Genomic DNA, 16,942 nt, shown 5'->3' on the forward strand with positions numbered 1-16,942 from the left:
ATTGACAACAAAGTAATTCCTTGGTTTGCAGTAATACCAAACTTCATCAAACAGTTTTCAACTATTTTGGCCCAGATGCTTCCGTGTCAGTCCTATCAAGAATTGACACTCATGTTTTTTTACTTAATGGCTTTATTCTGGAACCGTGAACAGAGATGCATTATAGTTCTGATCCAGGCAGCATAAAAATGGTTTTAAACAAATATTTATTGTCCAGAAATTCTAAGCAGGCACTTACTTTGCAGTAGATACATCCGGTCATAGTCATATCTGTCCATTCTCGTAGGTAAAAAGGAATAATTCCCCATCTCAGCTAGGCATACTTACAGATGTCAATAGATGCTTGCATGATGCTTGATTAGACAAGGTCTTTAACCACCGTGGCACATATCCAAGACATCCTGTAATAAACTGCGAAGTTCCTCCCACTGACTAGATAAGTTATAGGACAGGGGTCGGCAACCCAAAAAAGGGAAAGAGCCACTGGGAACCAGTTCCGTCACACATAAAAAAAAGTGGGAGCCGCGTGCGTGCGTCCATGCACGCGCATGCGCAATAAACGTTTCTTGCGCAGACGCGCGCAGTTGCCTTTTTAAAAATGTGTGATGGGCCCGTCTGCAAAGCTGCTGAAAGCGGCAGCTTTGCAGACGGGCCGCGGCAGCTTTTGCAACATTCCGAGAGGTGCGCGCGCACCTCCCCAAACCTGCCATTGGTTTGGGGAGGTTTGGGGAGGTGCGCGCCGGGGAAAAGGCCAGGAGAGGAGGGAGTCAGGGCTGGGGGGGGAGGGATGGGGTGGGGGAGAAGGAGGCTTCCCGGGCTGGGTGGGGGAAAAGCAGAAGCGAGGGATCAGGACTCCTCCCACTTGGCTGCTGCCGCCGCCGCTCGTACAGCCGCCACCGCCTGCTCTCTCGGCTGGTTGCTTTCCGCTTCTCTCCCCTGTCCTGCCCCCCGCCTGCCCTCCCCTCCACCTCGCCTTCCCTGCTCCCACATTTTCCCTCTCCCCGCCTCAGATTCGGGGTGATTCCCCGGGAGAGGGCGATGGGATTCCGGTGAGCTTTCAAGCCTTCTCGGCGGTCTCCGGCACGGCTCAGGAAGCGTTTCTGCACCGCCCGGCCGGAGCCTTTGCCTCCTTCCCTCCCCCAAGCAAGGCGTCCTTTTTCAAGTTGCAAAACCAAGCGGGGTGAAGCGGGCTGTCGGGAAAGACATTCAGGAGGGTCACCCTGGAGAGGAGAGGGAGCGGGAGAAGGAGGAGGAGGTGATCGACTCGCCCGACCCAGTCCAGGCCGGCCAGCCCCGTAACGTCCAAGCTCGCACTGCGGGCGGAGAGGCAGGAAGCCGAGAGGAAGAAGACCGCCAGGAAGCTGCCTCTGCAGCCGCCTCCTCCTCCAGCGGCAACACCCCCGGTCGGGCCCTGGTGTCGGAGGAGGCAGTGGCGGCGGTGGCCGCAGCACCGGCAACCTTCCTAGCAGCGGCCGAGACAGAGGCGGCGGCGGGGATGCGGGGGAAGGAAATAGCTAGGGTGAATGTTGCAGTGCTACTGTGGTCATTCCTAAGGGTGAATGACTGCCGTAGTGTGGAAACATTTGTAATTTCAGGAGTTTTTCGTAAACACTACTGAGAGATTATCGTGTAAATTCGAACCTTCGCTAAGGGAAGGTTCGTAACTCAGGGATTATCTGATTTCTGACAGAGTGATCATTTCCCCTAACATTTCTATCACTTTCATTTCTCTTTTCCTTTGAAGGTGATAATGAGAATGACAATAAAGTCGCTAGAGAACTAATGAAAGTGTTCACACAAAGAGACGTAATGGAAAAGCCTGCAATTCAGACAGGATTCCAAAGGCAGGAAGGAAACACTTCAAATAATTGGAATAAGGAAAGCTCATCTTCCATTGATGCACAGATGCAGGACTTTATTGATCAACGAGGACAAATAAAGAAAGAATACGTTGGGAAAGGTTTAAGACTATTCAGAGACACAATAGATGTAAATGAGCACTATCTATCCCAAGTCAAAGGACAAGATTATATATCCAAAGACAAAGGAAAAGATTACAATTGGACTTTCACACTTCCTCAAGAAAATGGGTCTGTTATGTCACAGAAAAGTTTTCACATGGGAGAGAAGCCAAATAAATGCACTGAGGATGGAAATAAGACTGTTTATAAAAAGATAAGCACAAGGGAAAAGCTATATAAATGCAGGAAGTGTGGAAAGGGCTTCAGCAAACGAATGCATCTTACATCCCATCAAAGGATCCACGTAGGAGAGAAGCCATATAAATGCATGGAGTGTGGAAAGGATTTCAGAACAAGCTGGGAACTTAGATCCCATCAAATGATACACACAGGAGAGAAGCCATATAAATGCATGGAGTGTGGAAAGGATTTCAGAACAAGAGGTGAACATACATCCCATCAAAGGATCCACACAGGGGAAAAGCCATATAAATGCACGGACTGTGGAAAGGGCTTCAAAACAAACACTCAACTTACAATCCATCAAAGAATCCACACAGGAGAGAAGCCCTATAAATGCATGGAGTGTGGAAAGGGCTTCACGACAAGCGGTGAACGTACATCTCATCAAAGCATACACACAGGGGAAAAGCCATATAAATGCACAGAGTGTGGAAAGGGCTTCAGAACAAACACTCATCTTACAATCCATCAAAAGAGCCACACAGGAGAGAAGCCCTATAAATGCATGGAGTGTGGAAAGGGCTTCAGGACAAGCAGTGAACTTACATCCCATCGAAGGATACACACAGGGGAGAGGCCATATAAATGCATGGAGTGTGGAAAGGATTTCAGAACAAGAGGTGAACATACATACCATCAAAGGATGCACACAGGGGAAAAGCCATATAAATGCACGGAGTGTGGAAAGGGCTTCAGAACAAACACTCAACTTACAATCCATCAAAGGATCCACACAGGAGAGAAGCCCTATAAATGCACGGAGTGTGGAAAGGGCTTCAGAACAAACACTCAACTTACAATCCATCAAAGCATACACACAGGGGAGATGCCATATAAATGCATGGAGTGTGGGAAGGATTTCAGAAGAAAGACTTATCTTGCATCCCATCAAAGGATCCACACAGGAGAGAAGACATATAAATGCATGGAGTGTGGAAAGGATTTCAGAACAAGAGGTGAACATACATCCCATCAAAGGATCCACACAGGGGAAAAGCCATATAGATGCACGGAGTGTGGAAAGGGCTTCAGAAGAAACAGTCATCTTACATCCCATCAAAGGATCCACATGGGAGAGAAGCCCTATAAATGCTTGGAGTGTGGGAAGGATTTCAGAACAAACTGTGAACGTATATCCCATCAAAGGATCCACACAGGGGAAAAGCCATATAAATGCATAGAGTGTGGGAAGGGTTTCAGAACAAGCTGTGAACGTATATCCCATCAAAGGATCCACACAGGGGAAAAGCCATATAAATGCACGGAGTGTGGAAAGGGCTTCAGAACAAACACTCACCTTACAATCCATCAAAGGATCCACACAGGTGAGAAGCCCTATAAATGCATGGAGTGTGGAAAGGGCTTCACGTCAAGCAGTGAACGTACATCCCATCAAAGGATACACACAGGGGAGAGGCCATATAAATGCATGGAGTGTGGGAAGGATTTCAGAACAAGCTGTGAACGTGTATCCCATCAAAGGATCCACACAGGGGAAAAGCCATATAAATGCACGGAGTGTGGAAAGGGCTTCAAAACAAACACTTATCTTACAATCCATCAAAAGATCCACACAGGAGAGAAGTCATATAAATTCATGGAGTGTGGAAAGGGCTTCAGGAGAAGCGGTGACCGTACATGCCATCAAAGGATACACACAGGGGAGAAGCCCTATAAATGCATGGAGTGTGGAAAGGGCTTCACCAAACAGGGTCATCTTACATCCCATCAAAGCATCCACACAGGAGAGAAGCCTTATAAATGCATGGAGTGTGGAAAGGGCTTCACCAGCCAGTATCATCTTACAACCCATCAAAGGATACACACAGGGGAGAGGCCATAGAAATGCATGGAGTGTGGGAAGGGCTTCACCCGAAATACTCATCTTATTTCCCATAAAAGAATCCACACGGGAGAGAGGCCATATAAATGCATGGAGCGTGGAAAGGGCTTCGCCGAACATAATGTTCTTATTTCCCACAAAGGTGTCCACACAAGAGAAAAGCCATATAAATGCATGGAATGTGGAAAGGCCTTCAGTCAACACAATAAACTTACATCCCATCAAAGGATACATACAGGGGAGAAGCCCTATAAAGTGTGGAAAGGGCTTCGGCCGAAGCCATACTGTTACTTCCCATAACATGATGCGTAGATGTGAGAAGTCAATCCGCAAAACAAAGATACATTTGGGTGAGAATGTATGCTAATTATAGACTTAGTGAGCTTAGTCTGTGGATTTCCAATGTACACAGACTGAATTCTGAAAAGAAGGTTGGTTTTTTTTTGTCTGTTTCATCCTTCTAACTTAGAGGCCTTGAGAGATGAATTTAGTAACGAAAATAAAAACAATGGGCATGTGCCATTATAATTATTATCTGTAGGTTTTTGAATTTATGCATGTATAGGTTCATTTTATTTTATTTTTTCAGTAATGCGCTTCCTGATCCCCAATTGACATGTTTCTCCCACTTGGTCATAGCTCTCAAAAGGATGTGAAGACATTCAAAAGGTGCTGCTTCCCCAAGCACAAATGAAAAAATAAAAGAAAAATCAAATGTATACCCTTGGTGTAGAACTGGGGCACCCCAAATGTAATCAAATTTGCATTCTCAGTGTACAACTGAGACCTGAGTCAACCAGTATCTATGGAGAAAGAGGGAACATTATTCATTCCAAGGCCTGAAGATGTATGAGGGAATTGCCACATGCCCATCAATGTTTAGCGTCTGGGTAGAACTGAAACGATGAAGAATTCCTCTCTCAAAAACGAAGCCAGAATGACCAGAAGCCCCACAAGTGATTGTGCAAATTTTTTTCCCAAGCATTTTGCTATTCTATAGTGTGATGAGGGCTGAGAAGAAGTCTAAATTTGATTTAAATAAAATTAAATATCAATGCTGTGGTTATGTTCGAGTCATGTATTATACTCATGTACTAATCTCTTTTTTTATTAATGAGTTTTACAAAAACAAAATTTTACAATATATCCCCAAATCCCTCCCACCCCAAACCCACCCACTTCCCCCACCCACTTCCCAGAGCTAAATACAGGATTATAGTTACAATAATCATATTCTAAATAAAAATTATGCATAATATACAATTAACCAAATTCATAATGTGCTTTAACTCCCCTTTAACATAACTACAAACAATGCACCAATAATAATATCCCACTAAAATCTACTCATAAGCTAAATGGAACTTTTTAGTCCCATATTTGTTCTGAATATAATTTATCCATCTCCTCCAAACTGAAATATATCTTTCCTGTGAATGATCTTTCAAATAAGCAGAAATCTTAGACATTTCTGCAAGATTCGAAACTTTAAACACCCATTCTTCTATAGTAGGCAGACTATCCTTCCAATATTGTCCCACCAGTAACCGTGCTGCTGTTATCATGTTCAACTTCAAGTTAGTTTCTTTAACATCACAATCTACAATACCCAATAAAAACAATTGCGGAGAAAACTTTATCTTTCTCTTAAAAATCTTTTGAATGTTCCACCAAATTTTGATCCAAAAAGCTTTTATATTTCTACAAGTCCACCACATGTGAAAATAGGTAGCTTCTAAACTACCACATCTCCAACATTTAGACTGTAAATTAGGATACATGTTGGACAACTTCTTGGGATCCAGATGCCATCTATAAAACATTTTATAAAAAATTTCTCTTAAGTTTTGAGCCTGAGTAAATTTAACATTTCTGACCCAAATTATCTCCCAGGTGTCCAACGAAATTGGTTCTTGAATATTTTGTGCCCACTTTATCATACAGTCTTTAACCAGTTCCGTTTCCGAATCCAATTCAATTAAAGCATTACGGTATATATCCTCTTTATATGTGCACAATTTAAATCTCTAATTTGTTTTACTAAATTTTGATCTGTAATTGTGATGCCAACCTTTTGATCTGACTTCCACCTAACTTTCAATTGGGTATATTGAAACCAAGAGTAACTTATGTTTTCTTGTCTTAACTCCTCTAATGATTTAAGTTGCCAATCATTCCCTTGCAATCTAAGTAGTTCCTTATAAGAAACCATATCCATACTCACTCCCATAGATACGCCCTCTATCGCGTGTCCAGGAATTCCCCAAATCGGTATTTTATAATTTAACTTATTATAATACTTTTTCCAGCACTTCTAAGAATATGGGATTTAAAAGCCCTGTCCACCTTCTTATCGTAAAGCAAATATGCATGCCATCCATATACCAAATCCCATCCCTCAAGATGAAGTATTCTCTTATTAGTTAAATTAAGCCAATCACTAACCCACGTCAAGGCAACCGCATCATAATACAATTTCAAATTCGGTGCCTTGAGTCCCCCTCTTTCCCTGGCATCTTGTAAAATCTTAAATTTAACTCTTGGTTTTTTCCCCGCCCAAATAAATTTGTTAATACCCTTCTGCCATTGATCAAGGTTGGCATCCTTTTTCAATATAGGTATCATTTGAAACAAAAAGAGAAACTTTGGTAGAACATTCATTTTAACAACTGCAATTCTTCCCAGTAATGATAATTGTAATTTTTTCCAATTATTTAAGTCCCTTTGTACCTTCAACCATAGTGTTTCATAATTATTCTTATACAATTTTACATTTGAGGCTGCAATATATACTCCTAAATATTTAACCTTCTTCACTATTTCAAAACCTGTTAATTTAGATAACATATCCCTTTCACTCATAGATAAGTTCTTAGATAATATCTTAGTCTTATTACTATTCACCTTGAACCCAGAAACCTTACCATACTGAGTTATAATTTCCATCAAATCTATAACCGACTGTAACGGTTGGGATACTGTCACAACCAAGTCATCAGCAAAAGCTCTCAATCTATAATCATTCTGTTTTATTTTAATTCCCTTTATCATAGAGGACTCTCGAATTTTGATTAATAAAATCTCTAATGTTAAAACAAACAATAATGGTGATAGGGGGCATCCCTGTCTTGTACCTTTTTCAATTTTAAAGGTCTCTGTTAATCCCCCATTAACTATAATTTGTGCAGTTTGTTGTTGATATATAACTTTCATAGCATGTAGAAAACCTTCTCCAAAATTCATCTCCTCAACAACTCTTAATAAAAATTGCCAATTCAATTGGTCAAAGGCTTTCTCTGCATCCAAAAATATCAATGCTGCAGGGACTTGGTTGTTCTTGTCCAAGTATTCAAGCAAGTTTACAATTTGTCTTACGTTGTATTTCATATACCTTTCAGATATAAATCCCGATTGATCACTATGAATCATTTGTTTCAAAACTTGCATTAATCTATTAGCCAATACTTTAGCAAAAATCTTATAATCTGTATTTAAAAGCGATATAGGTCTATAATTTTTAGGTTGAGTAAGGTCTTGATCCTCCTTTGGAATCAACGATACAAAAGCTGTCCTCCATGATGGAGGAACTACACCTCCAGTCTGAATTTCATTAAACAAAATCTTTAAGGGTTCAATCATTTCAGGCAACAACTTTTTATAGTAAATTGCTGTTAATCCATCTGTTCCCGGAGCCTTGCCCAATTTCAACTGTTTAATAGCTAAAGAAATTTCTTCTGATGTAATTGGGCAGTTCATCTCAAGTTGTTGTTCTTTTGAAAGTCTTGGAAAATGAGCTCCCTGTAAATACTTGTCTATATCTAAAGCTTGTATATTTTCTTTAGAATATAATTTCGAGTAAAAATCTAAAAAACTCCTTAATCAAATTTTGTTGGTAGACTTCTTTTCCTTTATATTCTATTTTATCTATAGTACGTGATTTCTGTTTTTTCCTTAATTGATAAGCCAACCATCTACCAGGCTTATTAGCGTTACAAAAAGTATTGTGTTTGGCATAGCGCAAATTAGTTGCTACTTGATCAGCCAGTAGCATATTAAATTGTTCTTTCAATAAATGTATTGAGATCCTTAAATTATTATCCAATGGATTCGAAATGAACTTTTTCTCCTTAGTTTTAATCTCTTCCTCAATATCTAAACGTTTTTGCATTTGCTTACGCCTATAAGCATTATTCATATAAATCAAAACCCCTCTCATATAGGCTTTACTAGCATCCCAAACCATTTCTATCGAGGTACCTTTATGCATATTTGTAACAAAAAATTATTTCATATGTTCTCTACATTTCTGCAAGAACAAGCCATTTGTAAATAAATTCTCATTCAGCCTCCAGGATCTTCTACTAGCATCTTCAGCAAAGAACTCCAACCAAACAGGACTATGGTCAGACATTGTCCTAGAAAAAATCTTAACGTTCTTAACCGAAGAAGAAAGATCAGTAGTAATCAAAATAAACTCAGTCCTGGAGAAGGATTTACGTCTATCCGAAAAAAAGTAAAATCTCTGTATCTCATATTTCTTTCCCGCCATACATCTCTTAATTCCAGATCTTCCTTCAAATCAAAAAAAGCTTTAGGCAATTTCGAATTAAAAAAGTTTTTAGAAGATCCCTTCTTGTCTTCAGATGGCACCAAAACTCCATTCCAGTCCCCCATCATAATAACAGATTTGTAATCCAGTTCAATTAGTCTCTGATGTAAAAATTTAAATTTTTTTTGCTGTTGTTGATTTGGAGCATATAATCCAATAAGAAGAACTTTCTTTCCTTGTAGTGTTAATTCAATACTAACATATCTCCCTTGTTTATCCGATTCAATCAATCTTGCCGAAAAGTCTTTTCTTAAGTAAATAACCACTCCAGCCTTCTTGTCCGGAGCAAAAGATGCAAAATGTGTTCCCAATCAGGAATTAATCAGATATTTTTGATCTTTTCATGCAATATGTGTCTCTTGTAAGCAAACAATGTCATTTTTATGTTGTTTCAGATAAAAAAATACTTTCTTTTCTGTGGTGAATTTAAGCCATTAACATTCCATGTCAGGAACTTCACCATCTCTGGTGACCATGAGCCTTTGGAACATGGCCTGAAGATCAGCTGTTGCTCTCTTCGGACGTGCTCCTCCCACAGGCTCTGAAACAGCCGCATCTTGCGTAGCTGGACCAGTTATAGGCTTTTGTTTTTGCTCTTTTTCCATACGCTTATATGCAGCTCTTGTCATCCTCTGTTCTTTTGAGTCTTCCTTTAATGCCAAACTCTGCTCCATAGCCTCCGCCTTCTGCATCTCCTCAAGAGGCAATGACATTGCCCCTTCACTCAATTGTTTATCTTCTTGTCTTGCTTCTGTTCTTTTAATTCGGGGAGACGGTGGTAGACCTGCTTTCAGGACCTTAGTGTAGAAATCTTTTGCTTTTAAAATTGTATCCAATCTGTATCTGGTCCCTGCATAATTTACCACAATTCCAATAGGTATTTCCCATCTGAACTGGATTTGTCGCTTCTTAAGCTCATCAGACAAAAAGGCAAAGTCTTTCCTTTTTCTAAGAATTTTTGAAGGTATCTCCTTTAAAATCATAATATCTTGGCCTGCAATCTGAAATTTCCCCCGATAAAAAGCCTGGATAATAGAATTTCTGGTTGATCTCCTGGAAAAATAAATCACTACATCTCTAGGTAGATTTTTTTGCCTAGCAATCCAGGAGTTAACCCTAAATGTCTTATCCATTTCCTTAAGTAGTTCTTCAGGTTCACATTTCAAAACAGGAGCCACTGCTCGTGCTATTTCCCATTCCAAATCTTCTTTAGGATTCTCTTTGAGGCCTCTGATACGCAAAGCAAACTCCATGTTCTTGTATTCTGATATAGTAACCTCGTCTTCTGTTCTGTCAATCTTGGCCTCTGCTCTATCAATCTTCTGTTCAGCATCAATAATTTTATTTTCCAAATTCTCCACATACTCCATAACTGAGTCCACACGAACATCCAGGCGTTCTATATGTGCAGCCAAACCCTGAAGTGCAAGCACTATATCTTCCCTGATCTGGTTGTTTTGATTAACAAATTCTTCCCTTGTTTTCTTTATTTCTTGCTGCAAAACCTGTGTTGACTGCATCACAACTTGCTGAATGTCTGTAAGTGTAAATGCAGGAGGTGGGGGAGAGGGTGGTTGTACTGTAGGTTTCATCGAAGTCTGCCCTACAGCTTGTGGTATAGGTGAGGAAATAACATTCTTAGAAAGTGGAGGCCCTCCCCCACATCTCGCAGCCCTCTCTTAGGTTTCGATTTCCTCTTTCACCCAGCAGAATCAAAGTTCAGGAAAAAAAGGGAAGAAAAAATAACAATTCTCCCAAAATTCTTAACCTTCAATAAGAAGAAAAGGGAGCAGGCTTTCAAATAAGCAAAATCCAATACTGGATAAAGTCAGTTGCAAATTGTATCTCTTGCTTTGTAGCAAAATATAACAATTTTCAAACACAGTCACTTCACACAGGAGAGAAACATTCCAGCGCCATTTTTACTCCATTTCAAACTTGAAACTTGAAGAAGATAATGAAACTGAGTTAAAGTTAAAATCCAATTTGAAAATTCAGATCTTCCTGCTTTGCTCTGCCTGCTTTTCAAAGGAACGAAATACTCACAATCCCCTCTAAGCAGCAGGTGCAGTTGTCGTGTCTTGTTCCACTCCTTTTGGAGCGAAGACGTCCTGAGAGCGGAGAAAACCTGGGCTCCGAGGGGGCTCACCCTGTTATCCCCCAAACTACTTGGGAGAATCGCAGGGGAGCTCTACCTCTACCCAGTCCGGCTCGCTTCTCCCTCTTCTCCCGAGGGAGAAGCTCCAGCGCCGCGAGACAGCTGATTTTTGCTGCCTCCGGGCGCTTTGACGCTTCCCAGGATCGGGCAGCTTCAGAACGCTGCCATTCGGCGCAGCAGCGCTACATGCCCATCAATGTTTAGCGTCTGGGAAGAACTGAAACGATGAAAAATTCCTCTCTCAAAAACGAAGCCAGAATGACCAGAAGCCCCACAAGTGATTGTGCAAATTTTCTTTCCAAGCATTTTACTATTCTATAGTGTGATGAGGGCTGAGAAGAAGTCTAAATTTGATTTAAATAAAATTAAATATCAATGCTGTGGTTATGTTCGAGTCATGTATTATACTCATGTACTAAACTCTTTAGTTGCTTTAAAAATGTATTAACACATGAAAGTTTTTGGAAGGATTTGAGAAGCTCATGTTTGAAGCTTTTTATTTAATTGTCAATTCTGTGTCAAACTGGACAGTAAGACTGAAAAGAGCAGAGAGGTTAACTGAATTCTTTTTAACCCCTTTTTTCTCTCCATCTACATTCTTTCATTAATTGTAGCTAAATCTCTCTTTTTTTCCCCCTCTTGCATTGTCACCTACAAATCCAGAAGAATCTCTTCAAACCATTGGAATCTTCAGGTCTTGCAGTTAAAATTGAACTTTAGTTTTTCTCTTTTCATTCCTGATATATGGATTGATGGGTCCCAGTATCATTGCTGTGGCTAGTCCAGATTCTTGCCTCTGAATGACAATTTTTAGGTCATAGATATAAGCCAGAAGATATAAGGCCTGTCACAAGCCAGAACTTTATTTCAGGAGCTGCTAATGTGTCGCCATCTTGTCTCCTCCCTGCAAGCACATCTTCCTGAGGTGTATTCCCTACGTAATAAACAATAAACTAGAAAAAGAAGGATTATGAGGGATAAATAAAACAGGGATGAATGAAGAAAGAAATGAAAGGCAAGGCAAGGGAAAAAGTGGATAAGAAAAACGAGATAACATGATAGTCAATGGAAGGACTAATTTAATTAATAAAAGAAATTGAATAGTTGGCAACTAAATGATCTCCCTTATTTCAAATAATATGTATAATAATAGAGGGAGATCTATTTGATGATCTAAAAGCACTAACATGGGAGGCGAGTTGGCAAAGCAAAAAAGCCAGAATGTGGCTGAAGAAAATTGGGGTTTTGATTTATTAGAGGGGATTTCACATTACTAATTAGAGGGTTAAAGCGAGAAGTTGAGATAAGGGGGATTTAGGTCATTGTTTTCCCATTTAGGATTCTCATCCATGGAATTCTTCCCATGGTCTCTCTAAGTTTATTGAAATTAGCTCTTTTAAAGTCCAAGACACTAGTTTGGCTGTGTTCTATTGCTTGTGCCTCCAGAATGCTGAATTCCAATATTGCATGATCACTTCCCCCCAAGGTTCCTGTGGCTTCGACATCTATTATTTTATCTCTGTTTATGAGAATTAAATCCAATATGGCTAATCCCCTAGTTCCCTTCTCTACTTTTTGGGAGAGAAAGTTGTCTGCTAGGTTTGACAGGAATCTGTTTGATCTTCCACTTGGTGCAGAGTTTGTCTCCCAGTTGATATCAGGGTAATTAAAGTCCCCCATTACTATTGTGATGTGCTTCTTACATACCTTAGTTAGCTGACTAGCAAAAAGTTCATCTATTTCCTCTGCTTGGTTGGGTGGCCTATAGTATACACCTATGGCAATGTCATTTCCCCCCCTTTTATATTGACCCAAATGCATTCAAGTTTACAGTTTTCGTCATTGTTATGCTCTATTTCTGTAGAGATAAAGTTATTTCTTATACATAGAGCAACTCCACCTCCTCTTTTGTTTAGTCTGTTTCTTTTACATAGTTTAAATCCCTCTAGCTGTGTGTTCCATTTGTAGGTTTCATCCCACCATGTTTCCATAATGGCAACAATATCATATCCGCCCTCATTTACCTGAATTTCTAGTTCACCCTGCTTACTGTTCATACTCTGTGCATTAGTGTATAGACATTTGAGTCCTTTATGACTGACCCTGTGTTTACTTGCTGCATAACTTGTGTGGTGCCTGGCTTCCCCTATTTTCTTAGATTGCCGGGGACAGTGATGTTCTGTATCAATTAACTCACTATCTCCATTATTTAGTTTAAATGTTCCTCCAAAAAGCTGTGATTTTATTGCTAAGTAACTCAGTCCCTTTCTTGGATGGATGCAGACCATCTCTTTTATACATTTTTTCATTGGACCAGCTACAGACATCGTGACTAATATAACCAAAGCCTTCTCCTTTACACCACTCCTTTAGCCACATATTAAATTCTGCTATACGCTGGCCTTTTCCAATTTGCTCCTTATACACTGGTAAAATCTCTGAAAAAGTAAGCCTACAGCCTATTCTGCTAAGTTCCTGCCCCAAGCTCTGGAAGTCATTCTGCACAGAGAGTACATCTTTTTGGGAGAGATCATTAGTGCCAAGATGTACAATAGCCTCCACATCACAGTCCTTGCTGGCATTCTTGATTATTTTAGAAATACACTTCTTGTCCCTACTGGCAGTAGCACCTGGAAGACACCTGACCTCTTTCAAAACCTCTGTGTCCTTTCCTAAATTTACATCCCTTATAATTGAACCACCAACCAGAAGGTGGCTTCTCTTTTTGGATGCCTTTCTGTTCTTGCATGACTGGTGTGTAATACCCGATTCACACTTCTCCCTGTCGAAAACAAGTTTTTCATCTTGGACCACGATCCCCTGCTTATTTATTATCACAGATACCTTTACCTGTCTCCTTAATGTCCCTATTAAGGTCAGAAAGGGCACTGTATCTGTTGTGCAGGGACACAGCGAAAGCTTTGGGTTTATGGTTCACAGATCTCACCCTGCCATATCCCTCGGTTGTCCACACTGCCCTTCTCCTGCAGGATCTTTGTGGTAGAGGGGGCTGATAGCACGGAGGCTCAATAGGGTAGAAGGACTGAACAGGACACCTAATTTCTGCCTGAAGAGCAAAGATTACAGACCCTAGATAAAAATTCTGTCCTTGTAGATGAGTGATTTGTTTACAGATAGGACAGTTTCCAGGTTTGAAGAGGGTACTGCGAAAGACAGCTGCAAAACAAGTGTTGCACTGAACTAAGCCGGACATTCTGAGTTACAACAAATCTCAGATGCACTTGTCCTGAATGTACCGCTGCTGCTTTTGGTTTTTAGTTACTTTTTACACCATGTAGCACTTCCCAGCAGCTCTGAACAACTGAAATTCTGTTGAAAAGCGATGGAGATCCAATCAGGGCCCCAGATGCAGTTCAAATACAATGCAAACCAATCAGGGCTCTAGCTCCTTTTTTGGTGCAGCCCTTCCAAAACTTACAGCATGTAGCACTTCCCAGCAGCTCTGAACAACTGAAATTCTGTTGAAAAGCGATGGAGATCCAATCAGGGCCCCAGATGCAGTTCAAATACAATGCAAACCAATCAGGGCTCTAGCTCCTTTTTTGGTGCAGCCCTTCATTTCATTTCATTTCATTTATTGGATTTTTATACCGCCTTTCTCCCGAAGGACTCAGGGCGGTGAACAGGGCATATAAATAGCGATACAAAAGTTAAAAAAAGATTAAATAAATTGCCCAATTAAAACAGTCAAATATAAAAACCCATAAAAACCCAGACATTCCCCCATCAGGCCAGGTCAGCCTGTACCAATAAATGGGTCTTTAACCCGCGCCGGAAGGAGTGGAGATCCGGTGCCATCCGGAGCTCCACCGGCAGTTGGTTCCATAAAGCCGGGGCGCCCACAGAGAAGGCCCTCCCCCTGGGGGCTGCCAGCCGACATTCTCTGACCGGAGGCACCCTGAGGAGGCCCTCTCTGTGGGAACGCACAGGGCGGAGGGGAGTCGACGCCAGCAGCAGGTGATCCCCGAGGTATTCCGGACCCATGCCATGTAAGGACTTAAAAACCATCACCAAAACCTTGAACCTCACCCGGAAGACAACTGGTAACCAATGCAGCTCGCGGAGCAAAGGTGTAACATGGGAGTACCGGGAAACTCCCAAGACAACTCTCGCGGCCGCATTCTGTACCAGTTGGAGCCTCCGAGTGGTCTTCAAGGGAAGCCCCATGTAGAGAGCATTGCAGTAGTCCAGACGAGAGGTCACGAGCGCATGAGTGACCGTGCACAAGGCATCCCGGTCCAGATAGGGCCGCAACTGACGCACCAGGCAAACCTGGGCGAAAGCCCTTCCAAAACTTACAGCATGTAGCACTTCCCAGCAGCTCTGAACAACTGAAATTCTGCTGAAAAGCGATGGAGATCCAATCAGGGCCCCAGATGCAGTTCAAATACAATGCAAACCAATCAGGGCTCTAGCTCCTTTTTTGGTGCAGCCCTTCATTTCATTTCATTTCATTTATTGGATTTTTATACCGCCTTTCTCCCGAAGGACTCAGGGCGGTGAACAGGGCATATAAATAGCGATACAAAAGTTAAAAAAAGATTAAATAAATTGCCCAATTAAAACAGTCAAATATAAAAACCCATAAAAACCCAGACATTCCCCCATCAGGCCAGGTCAGCCTGTACCAATAAATGGGTCTTTAACCCGCGCCGGAAGGAGCGGAGATCCGGTGCCATCCGGAGCTCCACCGGCAGTTGGTTCCATAAAGCCGGGGCGCCCACAGAGAAGGCCCTCCCCCTGGGGGCTGCCAGCCGACATTCTCTGACCGGAGGCACCCTGAGGAGGCCCTCTCTGTGGGAACGCACAGGGCGGAGGGGAGTCGACGCCAGCAGCAGGTGATCCCCGAGGTATTCCGGACCCATGCCATGTAAGGACTTAAAAACCATCACCAAAACCTTGAACCTCACCCGGAAGACAACTGGTAACCAATGCAGCTCGCGGAGCAAAGGTGTAACATGGGAGTACCGGGAAACTCCCAAGACAACTCTCGCGGCCGCATTCTGTACCAGTTAGAGCCTCCGAGTGGTCTTCAAGGGAAGCCCCATGTAGAGAGCATTGCAGTAGTCCAGACGAGAGGTCACGAGCGCATGAGTGACCGTGCACAAGGCATCCCGGTCCAGATAGGGCCGCAACTGACGCACCAGGCAAACCTGGGCGAAAGCCCTTCCAAAACTTACAGCAGGTAGCACTTCCCAGCAGCTCTGAACAACTGAAATTCTGCTGAAAAGCGATGGAGATCCAATCAGGGCCCCAGATGCAGTTCAAATACAATGCAAACCAATCAGGGCTCTAGCTCCTTTTTTGGTGCAGCCCTTCCAAAACTTACAGCATGTAGCACTTCCCAGCAGCTCTGAACAACTGAAATTCTGCTGAAAAAGATGTACTGAAGGAGGGAATAAGGAAGTGTACAAGAATGATTGATGTCTTCCTTATGAAAGGAATAGATTATTATTCAGAAATTTCTAATGAGTCTACAGATTGATAGAAGAAGCCACCTGAAGTCATAAATTCTGACAAGCAGTTGTAGCTAGCCTAAACCACAAGCAGAGGAAATACAGAAATAACTATAGGAGCCGAGCTTTGTTAATAGAAAATTAGATGGTGATAGATATGATGTGTACAAAGGAGCTTCCTGGAACATGAGAGGGACAGTGGTTTTAGGCGATTGGGATAATTTATTGGATGATTAGGGAAGGGGCGTTGAGTGTGATAGGGGATGGGGGAATCTGCGTCGGGAGCAGGATATAAAAATGTGTCAAACAGCTGTTTAAGGTGTGACTGAACTCCTGTGTGTGTTTCAGTTCACCAAGCCTTTGCAAATGCTTCTTTTTAAATAAAACTTGTCTGATTTTCATTGGCTAACAAAGTTTATAAAGCAATGCTGCTAACTTTCTAAGGTGTGGCACTTCTGGATGTAACTCTGCCAGGGTTCCAGATTGTTTGCAATACAGCTGTTTTATTTGATCAATTAAAGCACTGTTTCCTCACGAAGTTTCAGTTTGAGTTGCCTGAATAAACTTTGAATGGTATCTCAAATTTAAGAAAGGGCCAGTGAACTTACAATAGTTAAAGATGCAGAGGCTCATTATTAACAATCAACCAAT

General features: G+C 41.7%; 3 protein-coding genes across 5 annotated transcripts in view; 2 read left to right on the top strand and 1 right to left on the bottom strand.

Annotated features, from left to right (window-relative positions):
* Nucleotides 1-16,942, top strand: part of LOC310635846 (zinc finger protein 197-like) — a 97,965-nt gene that overhangs the window by 80,161 nt on the left and 862 nt on the right. Inside the window, exon 4 of one of the 2 annotated variants that reach the window (XM_083355150.1) lies at nt 1,745-5,106. The exons of the other annotated variant lie outside the window; for it this stretch is intronic. Within the exon in view, the coding sequence (XP_083211276.1) occupies nt 1,745-4,047 (2,303 nt within the window). The 3' untranslated portion in view covers nt 4,048-5,106. Of the gene's footprint in view, nt 1-1,744; nt 5,107-16,942 lie in introns of those variants that run through there. 2 annotated transcript variants of the gene reach the window in all.
* LOC310635849 (cholinesterase-like) overlaps nt 1-16,942 on the bottom strand; it is a gene marked incomplete at its 5' end in the record, with an annotated part of 82,139 nt that overhangs the window by 37,068 nt on the left and 28,129 nt on the right. The gene's annotated exons all lie outside the window — the stretch shown is intronic.
* LOC310635847 (zinc finger protein 287-like) overlaps nt 1-16,942 on the top strand; it is a 35,711-nt gene that overhangs the window by 5,667 nt on the left and 13,102 nt on the right. The window lies entirely within an intron of this gene.

The sequence above is a fragment of the Vipera ursinii genome (assembly GCF_947247035.1).
Source record: "Vipera ursinii genome assembly, chromosome: 2".
Lineage (NCBI taxonomy): Eukaryota > Metazoa > Chordata > Lepidosauria > Squamata > Viperidae > Vipera > Vipera ursinii.